General features: G+C 38.3%; 1 protein-coding gene across 1 annotated transcript in view; it reads right to left on the minus strand.

Moving 5' to 3' along the window:
* LOC136884027 (solute carrier family 53 member 1) overlaps positions 1–14,468 on the minus strand; it is a 162,840-nt gene that overhangs the window by 20,863 nt on the left and 127,509 nt on the right. Inside the window, exons 9-10 of the mRNA XM_067156038.2 lie at positions 14,271–14,440; positions 11,333–11,466 (exon numbers count right to left, since the gene is read on the minus strand). Coding sequence (XP_067012139.2) covers positions 11,333–11,466; positions 14,271–14,440 — 304 coding nt within the window. The remainder of the gene's footprint in view (positions 1–11,332; positions 11,467–14,270; positions 14,441–14,468) is intronic.

Consider the following 14,468-nt stretch of genomic DNA (forward strand, 5'->3'; position numbering starts at 1 on the left):
GTTGGTGAGGGAAGTTGATTCTCGTAATAAAATAAGAATCTGTTCATACAAGGGGCTTTTTTTATCAATAGTGTCATTTAGATTTTTATCTTTATTAAAATGCTGGTCGAGGAAAATAAATAAGTTTTCATATTCTGTCATGAGTTTGCTTTTATCAACTCTTTTTAGGATATGGAGGTCTTGTTCTATTGTGGTGAATTTATGCCCGGTGTCCCTCATATGGTTGGCCATTGCGGAGAATTTGTTGTGTTTTCATAAGATTCATAAGATTTTTCGCCATCGTCTAATTATAACCGCCATTACTATCAACTTTACTTTTATGCAATCTTACTACTTGTTGTATAACAATCTGTTGTTTTATTCCATTGTACTTATTTTAGCAGCCTTCTAAGGTTAATTTTGTTAATACTTCCACTATTGTATCTCATCACATTGTATTTTCAAACCATCATTGTTATTTTTAATGTTATTTTACTTCAAATCTCTTCAAGATTTTAAAATTCATTTCATCACTACATGTTATTTAGACGCTTATTTTTAATTTAAGGTTAAGACTATGGCTGATGATGCCTTCAGAGAAGGCGAAACATGTCCCACTATTAGCTAACAAATTTATGTAAATCATCCAAGACGATTTTGTATTGATTAGGTGGTCTAATAAATAACTTAATGTTATTATTTCAATCTACATCATCAATACGGACCAAAAATGATATTTATTACATGTAATGTCAATGCCAACCAGGCAATAGTAAAACCTAACAAGTACTTAAACCTAAAAATTAAAATAGGCAAGATTTCTAGAGATATCAAGTTTCTTAAAGATTGCTTGAAATTAGAGTTGGTACCTAAATTTCTCAAATCTTTACAAAGAAAAAGTCATCCCTATTCAAAATCTAATGCCACTCAAAAGAAAGTAAACAACATATGGTTGAAAAATGAAATTAAACTATTATACAAGAAGAAATCTTTACTAAATTTACAATTATATAGGACTCATTTGACCATCTCTCAGAAATTACCCCCACTTGAATGGAGCTCATTTTTAAGGTACACTGACCTCAAACTATCTTACGTATTAGACAAGAAACAGAAAACCCTAAACCATAAATTACTTAGTCTTCAAGAAAACAAATGTAAAACTCCTGACCAAAATACAAACAACAAAGTGTCCCCTTCCCATTTGACTAACATTCCCACTACAATCAACCTATCTAATGCAACCTTCTCTAACCAAGAATTAAATCTATTAGATAAAGGCATCAAACATAATTGGCCTAATCACAAAAAGGCAGAAGACATCATCACTACCATCGCTGAAACCGAAACTAATATCGATAAACAAATCCCAATTGATAAACAGAATGACGTACGATATGAAGTAAAAAAGAAACTCCCAACTTTGATTAATGAGATAACATCTAATAATAACCACAATGTCTCGAAACAAATTCTAAACCTGAAATCCAAAATCCATAGCAACAACGTAGTAATTACAAAAGCAGATAAGGGCAACACCATAGTAATAATGAACAAACAAGATTACATCAATAAAACTGAAACCTTTTTTTCAGACAATACCTATACCTTAATTAACAAAGATCCTACAAACAAAATACAGCGTAACTTAAAGAACCTTCTGAAAAATTCTAACTTCATTTTAAATGATCAAGATTATCAGAAATTAACTGTAATGAACCCAAAATTACCTACAGTCAGATCACTGCCCAAAATTCATAAAAAAGATGTCCCCATTCGACCTATAATTAATAGTATCAATAGTCCTACCTATAAAACCTCTCAATTCCTACACAAATTCCTAAAAAAACACTTCAAATTTCACAACTCCAACCCCATAAAGAACTCGATCGAACTCTGTAATTCCCTAAATAAGTTCAGTCTACAACCAAACCACGTTTTATGTTCTTTTGACATCACCAACATGTATACTAATATCCCTATCAACAATACTATTAACATCATAAAAAACAATCTGTTGAAACATAGCACATTGAGTAAAATCGAAATTGATGAATGGTTAAAATTACTTAATTTCGTTTTAGACAACAACTATTTTACCTTCAATAAGAAAATTTACAAACAAGAAGGTCTAGCGATGGGAGACCCGTTATCTGGAATACTAGCCGACATATACTTAGATAATCTCGAACATAGTAAGATTATTAATAACATCAACGGACTCTGTCTTTGGCATCGCTATGTTGATGATACCATAGCTATCATTGATAAACAAATCAACAACAGCAATAACATACTATCATTCCTCAACAACTTAGATAATAATATTAAATTCACTAAAGAAGATGAGTTCAATAACTCTCTGAACTTCTTAGATATCAAAATCACACGAACATTGAACAAATTCGACTTCCAAATATACAGAAAACCCACCTTTTCTCCAACAACCATAAAAAATGATTCTTTACATCCCAACTCACATAAAAAAGCCACTTATCACAGTTTAATATATAGAGCATTAAAGATCCCTATGTCCTCTACTAATTTAAAGAAAGAATTACTATTCATCAAGGAAATAGCTAAATTCAATGGATTTAACACGAATATGATTGATAAAATCATCAATAAAACCAAACTAAAACTAGCTACCAATTTAACTCCATTAAAACCCGTCAAACCAAAATACGCTAAATTCACGTTCACTAACCATAGCATTTACCCGATAACCAATTCATTAATGAAGCACGAAATAAAAATAGCCTACACAACAAAAAACACTAATCGCAATTTATTCTTCAATCACAACTCTATCAACATCACAGACAATAGTTACTCTGGATCAGGAATATACAGATTGAAATGCTCTACATGTAATTTTTCTTATGTTGGCCAAACTGGCCGCAGCTTCTCTACCAGATACGCCGAGCATTACAATGCCCAAAAACACAACAAATTCTCCGCAATGGCCAACCATATGAGGGACACCGGGCATAAATTCACCACAATAGAACAAGACCTCCATATCCTAAAAAGAGTTGATAAAAGCAAACTCATGACAGAATATGAAAACTTATTTATTTTCCTCGACCAACATTTTAATAAAGATAAAAATCTAAATGACACTATTGATAAAAAAAGCCCCTTGTATGAACAGATTCTTATTTTATTACGAGAATCAACTTCCCTCACCAACAAATTCTTAAAAATCTTCAACCTCACATCAATTAGAGTTCCCACCTCCCCTACAGCTAATATACCCCCCTCCCTTCCCCCCACCGCTAGTACCTCTAATTCAAATACAACCAATAAACCCATAGCCACACCCACCGGAACATCGCTCCCTCCAATAGCCTTACACCGTTACAACACGCGCAGTAATACACTCTCTTCCTTCCCTCCCACCAATAGCAGCCCCCCTCTAATAGTTACGTCAACGCAAACAGATCCCCCTCCAACACAAAACTTCAGTTATAACACACGTAGCAAGAAGTCTACTGTTGCAAATACTTCTTACTCATAATATTACAAGCTATCTTTGTCACCGTCAAGTGGTAAGTGCATACGATTCTACTTCAAGATTTTTCAAATATCTTTTCACACAATTAACTCTACGTTTCTTGCTTCCATTTACAGATTCCACTTGTATATGCTTTTTCAACTAGAATATCTACAAACTCACAATTTACAACATTTGAACATCACTTCAAATTTTGAGATGGTCCATAGTGATCCTATTTGAAACTGTTCTTCAACTTCTATTCACCAACTTCATATCCTCAACGTGTTCTACAACTTCACCATATGCATCTGACTTTCATCCTTTATCTTCAAGATCATAATGAACTTCGGATCTCTCGACTAACTTTGACTTTTACTCTCTCCTCTTTACTTTGATTTCATAAGATTTTTCGCCATCGTCTAATTATAACCGCCATTACTATCAACTTTACTTTTATGCAATCTTACTACTTGTTGTATAACAATCTGTTGTTTTATTCCATTGTACTTATTTTAGCAGCCTTCTAAGGTTAATTTTGTTAATACTTCCACTATTGTATCTCATCACATTGTATTTTCAAACCATCATTGTTATTTTTAATGTTATTTTACTTCAAATCTCTTCAAGATTTTAAAATTCATTTCATCACTACATGTTATTTAGACGCTTATTTTTAATTTAAGGTTAAGACTATGGCTGATGATGCCTTCAGAGAAGGCGAAACATGTCCCACTATTAGCTAACAAATTTATGTAAATCATCCAAGACGATTTTGTATTGATTAGGTGGTCTAATAAATAACTTAATGTTATTATTTCAATGCTCTTCCCTTTGCGAACACAATCCATCTCGCTACTTGGCCTAGATCAGTTGGGTGGCCGTTGGCACAACGAATCACCTGTTTCTGTGCAGTACTCTGGAATGTTGTCAAACAGATATTTCATCCTTTTTGACGTTATGCTGTTTACTTCTAACTTCTTAGGTAGGTTCTGAGGAAGATTGTTGGCCTTGCAAACTTGACAATTACAATTGGAGAGTCCAGTAATGATATCAGGTATATTATTTTTCACAGTAAACTGACTGGAAGATGTGATCTAAGGAACTCTTTCCTAACCATCTTGCCAGTCATACATGTGTATTAAAAGCTTGCCAGTTTTTTTTCCCGATGATGACAGCTTTGTTAAGTTCTGACTGAGCAATGATGTCTTTAACGACTGAGACAATATCAGCAACACGGTACTTTCTTTTCATGAGATCAAAAGTCCAGTCACAAAAAATAACACACACACGTACGACCCCGTCGCAGAAAAGACATTGTTATTCTTCATGTAAACTTGACATAACTCTCCACATGATAATGTTATCTTTATTTTGTGCAACGCATTTGTCAGCATGAAGAAACAAATCACAGCACGTATAAAATACACATTATCTTGATGCACAAGCTCGTTATTTCATATTTTGGTACAAGAAGACAATGCAGGAACTTCATTTAATAAACCATACCCAAAATCAATAGCCGATGTTAAGGTATGCTTTGCACAGCTTGTTACCAAGACTTTTCCTTATGGTCACGTCACTGTCACTCCTTTGATCACGCTGTTCAAGGACCAGGCTAACAGACTGATATTTATCACCCTTCCTGCTTTTTGCCTTCATAGCGTAAAATTTTGCCATGTAACTTGAGATATGGTTTCCAGGAGAGCGTGTCATATAGCTTTTCTTACTTTTTCATACCAGAAGAACTAGCAGTTGTGTCTGTGATGGTATTTTGAAGAGAAATTTCAAGTTTGTGTCACCTTAACATTTTTAGTTTAACCTTTGATATGAAACCACAGCACCAGGAATTCTAGTATAACGTTTATTACATCATATTTAAAGGCCACTTTGGCAAAGAATATTGTACTTAGTTATGAGCCAGTGCACATCCTCGGCTTGCGTGCCACTAGCATTGGTAGTGAGGAAGTCTGTGTACTCTACAATCCGTGGACAATGATGAAGGTGAACAAGGAGAACTGCATCTTTAATCCGGGCTTTAAAAAAAAAAAAAATAAAGCTTCTTAGGAAGAAGACATTTACTATCTTTTCATATTATGGAATTATTATTTTTCTGCATCGGGCGTAACTTAGTGAGTACTCACGTGGTGTTATTGAGGTGAGCCCCCATCATTTTCTTTTAAACACAGACTTACACTGCTCGACAACGGGTACAAGGAAAGAAAAAGTTTAAGACGTTTTCAGTGTTTGGGTAAAACGCATATATCAACAATTAACTTACAATTATGTTTAATGGCTCAATTGACAGATGAAAGAGGAGGCTACGTGCTGAAAAAAAAAACTGAAAATCTGAAGCGTAGTTTTCATGCAACGGCCCTTCAAATTAGGGGAAAATTTGTGCTCAATGTGTGACGTCACACGTGCACTCAGTTCGAGGTCATAATATTTGTGCTCAATGTGTGACGTCACACGTGCACTCAGTTCGAAGTCATAATATTTGTGCTCAATGTGTGATGTCACACGTGCACTCAGTTCGAGAACATAATATTTGTGCTCAATGTGTGACGTCACACATGCACTCAATTCGAGGTCATAATATTTGTGCTAAATGTGTGACATCACACGTGCACTCAGTTCGAAGTCATAATATTTGTGCTAAATGTGTGATGTCACAGTACACTCTGTTCAAGGTCATAATATTTGTGCTAAATATGTGACGTCACACGTGCACTCTGTTCAAGGTCATAATATTTGTCTTCTATTTCTAACCAGTAGGTCTACAAAACTCTCACAACCCTGTGTCCATCAAAAAAGTGACAGCCTAACGCCAATTTAAAAAAAAAATTATCACAATTATTTGACAAGGAACCTACATTTCTTGCAATTATGTGAACTACTGTACTTCCAAGTGGTTTTATTTAGGGCTAAGTCGACCTGACACCGCGTCCCTAGTAATGCGATAGTGGACATATTGCAATTTATTTTTTTGACATACAAGTCCTTAGTAATCATACTTTCATACATTAAAATGTTACCCTACATTTATTTCTTGACCAACTAATATTCATTTTTAACACATTTTCAAATGATTTACCTTTTCATTTCAAAACAGCCAGGTTTATTGCTCTGAATACTCATGCTGTGTTTATCTGTGAACAATGCAGCTAGTCCACAAAAGTCAGTCTTGCTTCTAAGTCAGATCCTGAAAATGCAGCGAGGACTGTGGCATTAGTGGAGGATGGGCGCACTCTTGTTCCAACATGTACAGAACTGGTAAAAGGTAAAGAAAGGACAATATCTACATCAGAAATCCAGTAACGATTCCTTTCTTGTAATACAAGAACTACATGGTCGACACATGGTAGCTATGGAGACCAGAAACAGTTTGCAGCAAGTACAGAGCACCTGTTAGAACAAGGGTTTTGAAGTGGAATCATGCCACACAACCCCTTCATACAGACAAGCACATTGCCTTCTTTATGCAATTTGCCAACACCCATCGAAACTGGACTGAGAAGCAAAAGAGCTCAGTGCTGTTACCATCTGTGTGAGTGAGTACCTGGAAGAAGTCTGTAGTCCTGATATAAACCTGATAGTCACTGGGAGCTCAGCGTTGTTACCATCTGTGTGAGTGAGTACCTGGAAGAAGTCTGTAGTCCTGATATAAACCTGATAGTCACTGGGAGCTCAGTGATGTTACCATCTGTGTGAGTGAGTACCTGGAAGAAGTCTGTAGCCAGCTTGTAGTCCTGATATAAACCTGATAGTCACTGGGAGCTCAGTGATGTTACCATCTGTGTGAGTGAGTACCTGGAAGAAGTCTGGTGTCCTGATATATACCTGATAGTCACTGGGAGCTCAGTGATGTTACCATCTGTGTGAGTGAGTACCTGGAAGAAGTCTGTAGTCAGCTTGTAGTCCTGATATATACCTGATAGTCACTGGGAGCTCAGTGATGTTACCATCTGTGTGAGTGAGTAGCTGGAAGAAGTCTGTAGTCCTGATATAAACCTGATAGTCACTGGGAGCTCAGTGATGTTACCATCTGTGTGAGTGAGTACCTGGAAGAAGTCTGTAGCCAGCTTGTAGTCCTGATATAAACCTGATAGTCACTGGGAGCTCAGCGTTGTTACCATCTGTGTGAGTGAGTACCTGGAAGAAGTCTGTAGCCAGCTTGTAGTCCTGATATAAACCTGATAGTCACTGGGAGCTCAGTGATGTTACCATCTGCGTGAGTGAGTACCTGGAAGAAGTCTGTAGCCAGCTTGTAGTCCTGATATAAACCTGATAGTCACTGGGAGCTCAGTGATGTTACCATCTGTGTGAGTGAGTACCTGGAAGAAGTCTGATGTCCTGATATAAACCTGATAGTCACTGGGAGCTCAGTGATGTTACCATCTGTGTGAGTGAGTACCTGGAAGAAGTCTGTAGTCCTGATATAAACCTGATAGTCACTGGGAGCTCAGTGATGTTACCATCTGTGTGAGTGAGTACCTGGAAGAAGTCTGTAGTCCTGATATAAACCTGATAGTCACTGGGAGCTCAGTGATGTTACCATCTGTGTGAGTGAGTACCTGGAAGAAGTCTGTAGCCAGCTTGTAGTCCTGATATAAACCTGATAGTCACTGGGAGCTCAGTGATGTTACCGTCTGCGTGAGTGAGTACCTGGAAGAAGTCTGGTGTCCTGATATAAACCTGATAGTCACTGGGAGCTCAGTGATGTTACCATCTGTGTGAGTGAGTACCTGGAAGAAGTCTGTAGCCAGCTTGTAGTCCTGATATAAACCTGATAGTCACTGGGAGCTCAGCGTTGTTACCATCTGTGTGAGTGAGTACCTGGAAGAAGTCTGTAGTCCTGATATAAACCTGATAGTCACTGGGAGCTCAGCGTTGTTACCATCTGTGTGAGTGAGTACCTGGAAGAAGTCTGTAGTCCTGATATAAACCTGATAGTCACTGGGAGCTCAGCGTTGTTACCATCTGTGTGAGTGAGTACCTGGAAGAAGTCTGTAGTCCTGATATAAACCTGATAGTCACTGGGAGCTCAGTGATGTTACCGTCTGCGTGAGTGAGTACCTGGAAGAAGTCTGTAGCCAGCTTGTAGTCCTGATATAAACCTGATAGTCACTGGGAGCTCAGCGTTGTTACCATCTGTGTGAGTGAGTACCTGGAAGAAGTCTGTAGTCCTGATATAAACCTGATAGTCACTGGGAGCTCAGCGTTGTTACCATCTGTGTGAGTGAGTACCTGGAAGAAGTCTGTAGTCCTGATATATACCTGATAGTCACTGGGAGCTCAGTGATGTTACCGTCTGTGTGAGTGAGTACCTGGAAGAAGTCTGTAGTCCTGATATAAACCTGATAGTCACTGGGAGCTCAGCGTTGTTACCATCTGTGTGAGTGAGTACCTGGAAGAAGTCTGGTGTCCTGATATATACCTGATAGTCACTGGGAGCTCAGTGATGTTACCATCTGTGTGAGTGAGTAGCTGGAAGAAGTCTGTAGCCAGCTTGTAGTCCTGATATAAACCTGATAGTCACTGGGAGCTCAGTGATGTTACCATCTGTGTGAGTGAGTACCTGGAAGAAGTCTGTAGTCCTGATATAAACCTGATAGTCACTGGGAGCTCAGTGATGTTACCATCTGTGTGAGTGAGTACCTGGAAGAAGTCTGTAGTCCTGATATAAACCTGATAGTCACTGGGAGCTCAGTGATGTTACCGTCTGCGTGAGTGAGTACCTGGAAGAAGCTGTAGCTTTACACTTCTACTCTACATGCTGACGTCTGTTCGCTAGGGAACTGACATGAAGTCCTAGTAACATGGTTGATATGATGTCTACTAACTGACATCTAGGAGAGAAGTGTGGCTTTTCTGATGTCCCAGTAATTCTAACTAGGGCTGTCGTTGTTCCTAAAATCTTACTAAAGATGATCTAACAATGAAAACGTTTCATTGTATCATTTTTCTATGTATTAGTTTTTATATGGCTTTGGAGCAAGATGAAAGTTTGTGTACACACTTCTTTCTGTTGGCTCCCACTGCTTACTTCGTACTCTGTAACTGTTCGCAATTTGAGTGTTGGAACGATCCGAAGGCTCTTGCACTGATTGTTGTTCTGCTGTTAGAACTTTCCTAGCAAAGAGATTGTTTAGCTCATCGAGAGTGATTTTGGGACCATCATCTGTTCACCAATACCTAATGATTGGAGTTATTCCCAAGTACTATGTCTCAAATATTGCCGTTTTTTGTTACGGATCTGTTTCTGAAAGTCTGGTACTGTTGATATATATCTGGTGATGAGGTTTGCTTAGAGCATCATGATGCAACCACCATAGATTTTAGTTCAATTATCAACCAAGGATATGTTGGCCAGGAGACCTTTGCTCTCCTCGTGAGTGCAAGTTTGTCATCTATATCTATGTTAGTTTGTATGTATGTCTCGAATGGACTCAAAAACTACTGGAGCGATCTGGCTGAAAATTTCACAATTTGTTCTTATTACTTTTAGGAGGGTTTACGAAGTGGTTTGAATGAAATCTGATGGGTAGTTCGGCAGAGGGTGTGAGAAGGGTGGAAAAAAAATTAATGTAAGTGAAGGTAAATAAACCGCATGAGAAATCTGATCAGTGGGTTGCCTAACCAACAGCGTAATGTGTTTCTAAAAACTTATCTTCTTCTTCTATAAATGGTATATGAAAATGAAAAGTCAAATTCAGTCCTCATAGGAGGAGTGAAGAAACAAAATGACAGAGAGTACAGGGGAATGTGTTTCAGCATAACTCTCAACACATATAACTTACTCTCCGGAAAAATTACTGTAGGGGCAAGGAACCCCTAACACCCCTAAAAAAGAAGGGGCGAAATGTAAAAATCTGAAAAATGACCAATATTAGTGGGGAGTTCATAGTCTTTGGGGTAGCCTAGATGAACCATGACACTCTGGATGGCCTTTGAGCCAAAGTTCATTCCCAATCGGGATAGGGGTTTGAAGGGGTGAAAGGAATGTCCAAAATGGCCAAGATCATGGACGTATGTGTGCATAGCTCTCAACCAAACATGATACTCATATGACTTACAGTTTGGAAAAGACACCCCTGTGGGCAGAGGTGGAAAGGGGTGAGATATCAAAATAATAGAAAATGACCAATATTAAAAGTGTATGTTAATCAATACAGTTTTTCTTTTGCATTTAATTGAACGGTTTAGAAACAATTAACGCGGCTGAACGCCGGCAAAACCACCGGCACATGCTAGTTAGCAATAAGAATTACATTTTTCATCAAATGCATCGTGCTTCAGTTGCCACCAGTCAATGTTTTTTAAATGTCTAAATGTAAAAAAAGCTTTTCAGTCTGTCAAACACACAACACATACAATGTAAATTAAAACACTATTAACATACCTGTGTGTTTTAATTTACATTGTATGTGCTGTGTGTTTGACAGACTGAAAAGCCTTCGTTACATTTAACTAAGTCAACACTAGAAAACATGGCTTCATTTTTAACTAATTTTAAATGTCTGTAAGTGACATATTTTGGTTGGAACACGTGGTGAGTAAGCCAAGTAAATAAGATCAGGCACTGGTATTTTGCCATGTTTCAGGATATTCTGGGATTATTTGTTATCATCATAGAAGTATCTGAGGTTATAGTTGAGGTCCGAACATGATTAGCTGGTTCTTCAGAAAGTCTGTATAATTGCATTATGTGCAGACCAAATGACAGGACAGAGAGATAAAAGGAGACCAAGACAAACACTTGAAGTGTACAAACATGTTATGAACAGGCAAGTTGTGGCAGGTGACGGCAGCGCTGTCTGTGTTGTTAGCACTAAAATGAGCACATTTTGCACTAACCTGAAGACCTCCAGTGGTGCTAGAATAGAGGTCACTAAATCGCTGGTAGCCAGCTTGGATTCAGTGATGATGAACGAGGCTATCCAAGCAAACCTCAACACGAAGTCTTCTACAATCGCAAAGTAGTAGAAAGTCTGAAACAGTACAACATCAACATTAGTGCAGCTCGTTCTTGTGTGCTACAGTGTGTTTTGCTTCAAAACAACAAATATTGAATTGGAACTTGATTAAACTGTCATTTATTTTCCCCTCGACTATTATACTTAATCAAACTCATTATTTTTTATGAACTATGCTATAAATATCCATCTGTTAATTTCAAAACATAGTGCGCATGAACAAATGCTTCTGGAGTAGCAGTGAGATTGCTTCCAGTGGATGCTGGGACAAGAATGAACGTGGCTGGACTTGCGGAGCTCCTGAGGAACCTGGAAGAATGTGATTGCAATAGAAACTGCTGTTATGGGCTACACGCCCTCTACTTTGGCTGGCACCTGTCCTGAAGTCACTCTTCCTTTCCTTACCTCGCAGACAGGCACCAGCAGTGTTCTCCAGCTGGTGGCAGGGAATACAACGTAGAAAATGAATATCATCGTATTCCAATCAGATAGTATCAGACAGTTAAACATTAACTGCAAAATTGAACTACTTTAGTGTTATTTTTACAAACAAGACATGAACTTCTAGTGTTCTACTGATCGTTCATTATCATGCAACACCGGGGCTTACCACTCTGTTGCCGTAGAGTGGCACGCGGGTTTGTGACGTCATGCGGAATCGAGCTCGTATGCGACTGCGCGGTAATCCAGACATTGCTAGCGCACACTACGTTATAGTCAAGCTAAACATTTAAACTCCAATGTAACTGATGTAATAATTCAAACAATAACGAAGATTTATCATTTAAATAAACAATTTTGCAGTATTTACATTTTAATTTGGATCATCCAGTGACTCAAATATGTATTAATATTACGTAAGTAGCAAGTATCTAGGTTATGCTAGCCGGGCAGTCTGTAAAATCAGCAGGGCGGTGAGCCCATTAAAAAGGTCCTAGGGAGAACACTGACCTGCCTCTCTAGTTTGGTTGATAGTTACATTTCATTTATGACAGTCTGTGACAGTTAGTGTAACTTTACAAATTCGATTCTGACTTTTCGTAATATGTTTTTCTGCATTTCATTTTCCACCACAAGTGTTTGTCCCTGAGATTCAACAAATTGGACCATTTCGGTCCTTAGTATTGATTAAGTAAGCCTTTGGTCCCCTGTCAATATATTATCAGTTTGCTATCGTCGTACATGTTTCGGGAGCCGCCATTCCCATCATCCGAGATTGCTACCTCATAAAGCAAGGTTATATATTGATGTTTTATGTTGTTAGATCTTAAGATGTTGCTTTGTGAGGTAGAATTCGCTGATGAAGGGAGTGGTGGCTCCTGAAACATGTACGATGAGTTGAAATAACTGTACATTTGATAATACATTGACAGGGCAGATCAAACTATCTCCCATAGTTTGTCTCTCATCAGGAGTGAAACTTCAATAGTGTATGGGAATTGTCTACATTCAAACCCCTCTATGGCAAGATTTTCAAATTTTACAGAAGAAGGCAAAACATGTTAGACTATAATATAATACATTTATAAACACAAAACTTATGGAAACTGGGTGACACCCTAAATGCAGATCAGTGGCCTTTCTAAGAATTAAAGGGTCGCATACTTGCTATTCCTGTGCAACTGGGGCTCGGAAGTAGTTAGCTCATGAGAGTAATGTTTTGATCCCATTCTGCAGCTTTGTAGAGGCTAGTAGAAAGTCATTCTCCCGTCACCAGTGACGTTACACAGAGGCTGATGATGTGGACGTTGAAGGTGGGAGGTGGTTACTGTGGAGTTTATCACTGTTAGGTCGTAAACCTTGCATGAAATTCTGAGGGAGAAACACTGTCTTAGACTCTGAGAAATATGGCAACTCTGGGTTTTACGGCCAGACTCCAACCTTGTGTGAAGGGAGGTAATCATTACTGCGTGTTTCTGTGGTGAGTTGTCTGAATTTGAAGAGGAGAGTTTTGGGACACACAGTCCGCGGGACCCTCTGAACCGAAGGCCTCGACGACACAAGGAGTGTAATAATAACAATAAAATGTCATGAAAAGATGTGATTAGGTGATGGACCAACATCCTCACACCACGGAGGACAAGTTCTGTAAACCAGCTTGAAGTTCAAAGCATAGAGATGTGATGAGGCTGCGTGGGTGTTGACAGAGTAAACACGTTCAGTGCCAAGCGACCCCATTTGGGTGTGTCAGGAGCACTTTGTACTGATTGTTTATGTAGAGAGAGTTAATTTGTTTTACCTCTAAACACCATAAATAGTTTAAATGCGATCTTGTACGTTCATCCACATTGTTGAATTACAATCTTTAGCATACATTTCCTGACTGTACTTCGGATTTCCAAGCCACCTGTTGTAAGAACCTTAACTGACTTCGTCACTCTTTCCCATATTGCACTGTCTTCACTCCCAAGTTATACTCTTCTTATGATATGCTCTTACATCCTAGTTTACCAAATTCACATGATTTTTACTACATTATATAATAACATTTCCTAACCTAAAATCAGGCGATCGTCATTTACAAACACTTACTAACCTAAAATTGGAGATGATACTTTTGTACAGAGTATGAACAAGCTAAAAGGTAAATGTGACCGAGCGTATACATGCGACCCCATACACATCACTGTTAGTGGGTGTGGCACACCACACAGCACCAGGGAACTCGCTGACTCACGATATTCTCAAGGTTAAATGTTTTATTTCTGAGCTCTTGCCAAACAGAACACACATCACCTCCATACTATCCTCACAGACATTCCACTTTGCTCCTTCTACAATCAGCACATGACCCACTTTTGACACCAAGATTTACTCACAGTGGACGAATAAACAGTCTCTTCCCTCAGGAACTTGTTTTCACCCGCCGACTTGTCGAACAAACCCCAGTCCATCTTGATATCCCACGTATACGCGTAGATGGAGCTGACAACCGAAGCCAGCACCCACATGTAAAAATAGGGATTGTCAAAGATAGTCTCGTAATTATCTAGAACAGAGAATGAACACAGTAATTT

Source organism: Anabrus simplex, chromosome 12 (genome assembly GCF_040414725.1).
Source record: "Anabrus simplex isolate iqAnaSimp1 chromosome 12, ASM4041472v1, whole genome shotgun sequence".
Lineage (NCBI taxonomy): Eukaryota > Metazoa > Arthropoda > Insecta > Orthoptera > Tettigoniidae > Anabrus > Anabrus simplex.